We start from the raw sequence: 6,426 nt of genomic DNA on the forward strand, positions 1-6,426 counted from the left end.
TGTTCTTCCGTAGCTGCTGTGCGTTTCTACCAAGCAGGTCTCCCCCTTTTCACAATTTCTATTTTTTTCTAAAATATATTTTAGTTAATTGTTTTTTTATAAAAAAAATGCAAAAAAATCAAAATAACTTAATTTTGATAGTGGTGAACGTAGAAGACTGTGCACCACGGTCAACCATCTATATTACGAAGTTATTGTACTTCGTATATGATATTATGCCGATTTCTAAAATGAATAATTAAACAACACTATTATAACTGAGCTATATAATACTCCGTATACGTTAGAAATATACGAAGTATATAAATTGGAAACCTACAAAAAGTATGAGATCTACTTTGTATTATAAATAGAGGTGTATGATCACAAAGAAACACAATAATCTTTGTTTGAGCTTTTTAACTTTTTAACGTAGTTTTGAGTTGAACAAAAACTATCATCGATAACGATGACGATTGCTATGATAATTTGTTTCAGGAGGATTAGAGCATCAATTATAGTGGACTCTTAGCCCACTCTTAAAGAGAGAGAAATTTTAAGAGTTAGCTCTTAATAAAAAAAAAGAGTTAACTCTTAGCTACCTCTTATTTAGAGGTTGATTAAGACATCCTCTAAGGCCCTGTTCTTTAAAGCTGAACTGAACTGAATGCTCCTGAACTGAACTGAACTGAACTGAATTGAACTGAACTGAACTTAACTGAACTTAACTTAACAGAATATATTACCGAAATAAATAATAAATAATAAATAATAAATAATAAATAATAAATAATAAATAATAAATAATAAATAATAAATAATAAATAATAAATAATAAATAATAAATAATAAATAATAAATAATAAATAATAAATAATAAATAATAAATAATAAATAATAAATAATAAATAATAAATAATAAATAATAAATAATAATAATAAATAATAAATAATAAATAATAAATAATAAATAATAAATAATAAATAATAAATAATAAATAATAAATAATAAATAATAAATAATAAATAATAAATAATAAATAATAAATAATAATAATAAATAATAATAATAAATAATAAATAATAAATAATAAATAATAAATAATAATAATAAATAATAAATAATAAATCATAAATAATAAATATTAAATAATAAATAATAAATAATAAATAATAAATAATAAATAATAAATAATAAATAATAAATAATAAATAATAAATAATAAATCATAAATCATAAATAATAAATAACAAATAACAAATAATAAGTAATAAATAATAAATAATACATAATAAATAATAATAAATAATAATAATAAATAATAAATAATAAATAATAATGAAAATTGTTAACTAATAACTAAAGAATAATTATTAATTAATAACTAAATAACTATATAATAAATAATAATAATAATCTGTAATTGATTACTAAATAATTACAATAAATTATAAATATTAATAATAATAATAATTCATAGTTAATAACTAATAACTAAATAATTAATAACTAATAATCCGTAAATAATTAATAAAAATAATAATAAATTATATTATTTATTAATAAATAATTATTTATAAATAATAATAATAAGTAATATAATAATATAAATATAAATATAAATATAAAAAATAAGTAATACAATAATATAAATAATAATATAAGTAATATTAATAATAATAATAATAATAATATTATTATTATTATTATTATTAAGTTAAATTGAATTGAATTAAACTGAACTGAACTTAATGCTCCTGAACTGAACTGAATGCTCCTGAACTGAACTGAACTGAATGCTCCTGAACTGAACTGAACTGCCAAATAAGTCCTGAAACCGAAATTAAGCCAAAAAGAACAGGGCATAAATAAGATGTAACTCTTAGAAATAAGAGGGGGGTGAGGTGGATGATTGTGGGAATATTATACTAGTTTTTGACATTTTTGTTAAAAAAATAAAAATAAATACATGTAAAAGGTGTTTAAGAGGGAGCAAATAAGAGGGGAAGTGATAAATCCAAGGAAAATTTTACTTCTTCCAAGGAAATCCATATTTTTTTTAAGTTGATTTCCTTGGAAGGAGTGAAATTCTTCCTTGGATTTATCATTTCCCATACAGAGATAGGTATTTCTTGAATTTTTGATAGATAACTTTTATTAAGAGAGGGTGATGAGGTGGATGAAGAGAGATTAAGAGTGGGTAAATAAGAGTGACCCTTATAATTAATGCTTTACTTTAAGAAGATGGAATTGCTAGATTTTGAAATTGCTGACATATGATATCTAGTCTAGAGTTAAGTACGAGTAACTTTGATTAGCTTTTTCGTAGTTTAATTAATTAGTCCTACAAAACGGCGGCGTTTGTAAACCTTCAGTGAATTCAATATTTCAATTTATCATAATATATATGTACGTTATGGTGGACCTTGATAATAATATAAGAGTTTGTTCTAATAAGTATGATACGTACAATTCCAAATTAACATTTTTGTTTGGGATAAAGTACCGATAACATCACTTTGGTTGGGAGGTAATCGTTGTCCTAATTTTTCTAGGAAATTATTTTTGTTTCGCTTGTGAACAAGTGATAACAAGTTTTTTTTTCCAGATATATAAAGTATGTGTTTCTCTTACCAACAAATTTCGGGCATTGTTCTTTATTCAAAGCTGAGTTAATGGCATTGGGTATTGTTTTTTCGGCAACTTTTGTATAAGACCGCTTTATCGGAAAGACCACTTTAATTGCTTAACTAATTGATCTCATTGCTTAACTGATTAGTTTTACTGCTTAAATAATTAGTTTTATTGTTTAACTAATTCTTTACATTGCTTAATTAATTGATTTCATTGCTTAACTTATATAACATCAAGGGATTATTCTTGCGTGGACCTAGTTCACAATAATACTAGTATGGACCCAAAATTAATTATTTTCTTTAGCACCTTTAATACCAATATTCTTAGATATAGACCATATAGTAACTACTAGTCTTATATGCACGCGATGCGTGCGGGATTATATAAAAGCTTAAAATTGTATTACTACCACTAAATACAAATATTGGATTGAACAAATGTTCACAAAATTTCTATTTAAAAAAAAATTAAGGTTATACTAAATGATCATACATCAAAATAGTGAAACAAAGTAATCATGCCCTTTACATGACAAAGAATTTAAATCTTAGTACCAAAATAAAGAATTAATATAGAACATCAAACTTTAGGAATTAATAGAACCCTTCTATAATAATCAACCACAAAACAACAGAATTCCGAATTATACAATTGCAACCATGACGAAAAAAAATATAGTTATAGAAAAAGGCACTAACTTAGTTATGCCATATGCCAGACCTCTAGTTAGTGGGCACTAACTTCCCCCTTTTCGGATTGTCCTAACTCCTCCCTCTCACAGTCTCAGTGTCTCACCCATCCTCAATTCTATTTTGAAATTACAGAGAAATCCACCCAAAATAACTTAATGAACCATACTACACAGAATACAATATAAATCCACAAAAATAGTGCAAATAGTTTCGATTCGCCACAAATTGTCTCCAACTTCAAACACCAAAATGGGGATCAGCTAATTTCGCACTATTTTTTTTCAATAAATTTGACCACCCTATTGTTGTAATCCAATAATCCATCTGGGTATCAAATTAATCGCTCATTTTTATAATCTCAGTGATGTTTGAAGCATCCCCATATATTCTGTTTTGTAATTTAGCCACAAATTCGCAGCAGATTTGGTTTGCCAACCACCTGTTCGATCTTATTCCTCAGTGAATCTTCATGAGTTTGCCAAACCAAAAGAAATTCCAATCAAATGGCATTATGTTATGCAATATGACATCCTTTAACATCATCACAGAAGAACTCACCGTATTTCCCAACAATCCTGACCTTCTTGGTTCTCTTGGCCTATATGCAGCAACAACATCCAAGGTTAATTAAACGGATATTTCTTGTTCAAATAATTGGGTATTGGAATCAATTGAAAGATTAAAGCAAACATTAAAGATTCAACAAAAACCCAGAAAATTAATAGGCAAAAAAAAGATAAAAATTGAAAGCTTACCCTGGTGAAGATCAAGGCGATGATGAGAGAGAAAGAAAGGAGGCAAATGCTGCAAATTGGTTTCTCAAAAAGCATAATTACTTGATTAAGTGGTTTCATTGCTACTACGAACGAAAGATTTGAGGGTTTTTTTTTCTCTCTCTTATTCTGATCGAAAGTGAGATCTAAGAAGAATGTGAACACTCATCGCATTACAACAAAAACTATGAGTACATGAAAATAATAAAGGAAATGAGGGAAGATTTTACCTTCAGATCTGAACTTCTGATGGAAATAGAAAAGCGAATACGGTGGCTGCTGCGCTAAGGAAGCGGGGGAGAATACGTTGGCCGGCGACTTCGTTGTCATCCTCGTCGCTTTCCTCTGCGCATTAATCTGCATTCTCGGATGGCTCCACCGCTTTGCTAGAATCCACCGCATTAAACGAAAAGAATCCGATCTCAAAGGTAGAAGACGAAGATGAATCGAAGAATGGAAGATAGAGAATGAGAGAAGATGAAGAATTGTCGAGGTGCTGCTGCACTCAAATGGAATTTTTAGGGTTTGAAATAAAACCGGGGAGGGTGTTTTTGTAAATTGCTAGGTGGACACGAAAAGTCATTTTACTAAAAAGCCCTCAGGAGCTGGCTTATATAATAGAGATACATTGGTTATAGCGCACGGGCCTCTAAGATAGCAAAATATAATTAGTGAAATTTATTATTGTAATTATTTGAGATGAAGCATGTCGTTTATAGCTTGGTTATACGAAGTATAAAATAAAGCTTTCATTAAATTGAAAATGTAAGAAAATTTAAGTCGATCAGAAATTTAGACCGGGGTTGCAACAATATGTTTAGAAAATTGGGATGATGATAGAAGTACACAAGTTGCACACCACTACTTATAATATGTCACCTCAATTTTAAAAGATTCTATCTCTTTTGAAAATTTCAAACTGAAATTTGAAATGTGTTTTGAAATTTTAATTTTGAATTTCAAATTTGTTTTAAGTTCCCAACACAATCAACAATTAATTATCTTTAATTCCCCATAAAAGCAATGAGTGCATTTCCCATAAAGGAAACGAGTAACCAAAAAGTTATCTAATATTTTGGTCTTTTCATGACTAAAATGATCCCGTAAAATGGTTTTGATCCGCAATTAAAAATTTGGTTACTTATCCTCTTGAGAAAAATCAAACACGGGTTTGCACAGTTAGAGTAGATGTTGTAACAGCTTAGTAGTGACCATTGTAGCAAGGGGTATCAGCACGTAAGTCATTGCAAACATAAATCTTTTAATCTAATTTTACCGAGTTTGAGATTTCTAAATATGATTTATGTAAAGGTGAAATGATCCTTTATAATCGTAGATAATATTATAACACATTCATGTGTTCTAGCTATTTTTTCTAATCTTTGTGGTGGGTCATAATTTTGTATTATAACAAGAAGTAAACAACTTACTCAGTAGATGTTTATGAAAATGTTAGGAGTTACACATCTATTTTACTTGAGTTTATTTTTATTTAAATTTAATTTCTTCAAAAGTTATATAATCTTGTGTAATCTTAGCCAAATTTAGTAATTAAAGGCTAACTCTTCGAAGTTTGATCTAAACAATTCATTTACAACGTACGGAGTTAGATTTTTGGATAACGTTACTATTTTAAAGGTTTAGACATACGGTAATAAAAATTTCATTTGGAGATTGGTAAACATTTTCTGGTATCATTAAGTTTTATTATAAGCCTTTGTGTAATCAAAAACATATGTAGTATATAATTTTTAAAAAATAAATTATATTTTTAACAACCAACTCTTTTTTGATAGTGATGTAAATTAATTATCAGATAGTCCCCATAAAGATAACGATTTACCAAAAAATCATAGTTAAAGGTGAAAAAAAAATTCAATATTAAGTTTGATGTTTTATTACTAAAATGATCCCATAATTTGGTTTGTCACATTTAAAATTTTGGTTATTTTTTCTCTAGTCAAGAATCAAGCACGGGTTCTCGCAGTTAGATCGAGTAGATGTTATAGCAGTGTAGTAGTGACCCCCTTAGCAAGAGGGATCAACACATATGTCATTTCAAACGAAACATTTTAATATAATTTTACGGAGTTTGAGAATTCCGAATAAGATTTCTTTAAAGGTGAAATCATCCTTTTTAATCGTAGATAATAATACAATATTCGGTCCTAATTCAACAAGGGGTTATTGGCAAAAAAAACTTTTTTATTATATTTTTACTAGGAAGTACTCCGTGTGTTTTTTCAATGAAAATTAAATTTTATAAGTATGTATTTTAATACGTGGGATCATTTTATGTATTATGAAATCTAAACATTCTCTGCTTATAAAACCTTATCTATAT

General features: G+C 27.1%; 1 protein-coding gene across 1 annotated transcript; it reads right to left on the reverse strand.

Annotated features, from left to right (window-relative positions):
* Positions 1-3,202: 3,202 nt before the first annotated feature.
* Positions 3,203-4,596, reverse strand: LOC130459397 (uncharacterized). The gene is made up of 4 exons (XM_056826745.1): positions 4,313-4,596; positions 4,065-4,228; positions 3,868-3,907; positions 3,203-3,774 (listed from the first exon to the last, which is right to left on the reverse strand). The coding sequence occupies exons 1-4, from the start codon at positions 4,482-4,484 to the stop codon at positions 3,710-3,712; spliced, it is 441 nt and encodes a 146-aa protein (XP_056682723.1). The 5' UTR covers positions 4,485-4,596; the 3' UTR covers positions 3,203-3,709.
* Between the last annotated feature and the right edge of the window lie 1,830 nt (positions 4,597-6,426).

Source organism: Spinacia oleracea, chromosome 4 (assembly GCF_020520425.1).
Source record: "Spinacia oleracea cultivar Varoflay chromosome 4, BTI_SOV_V1, whole genome shotgun sequence".
NCBI classification, from domain to species: domain Eukaryota; kingdom Viridiplantae; phylum Streptophyta; class Magnoliopsida; order Caryophyllales; family Amaranthaceae; genus Spinacia; species Spinacia oleracea.

What these genes read in the sequence shown, in the direction of transcription:
- LOC130459397 (XM_056826745.1), bottom strand. Translation starts at nt 4,484, where the DNA reads ATGCGGTGGATTCTAGCAAAGCGGTGGAGCCATCCGAGAATGCAGATT. An exon ending in TCAGAAGTTCAGATCTGAAG is followed by an intron (nt 4,229 to 4,312) that starts GTAAAATCTTCC and finishes CATTCTTCTTAG; the next exon opens with ATCTCACTTTCGATCAGAAT. An exon ending in TCGCCTTGATCTTCACCAGG is followed by an intron (nt 3,908 to 4,064) that starts GTAAGCTTTCAA and finishes TGCTGCATATAG; the next exon opens with GCCAAGAGAACCAAGAAGGT.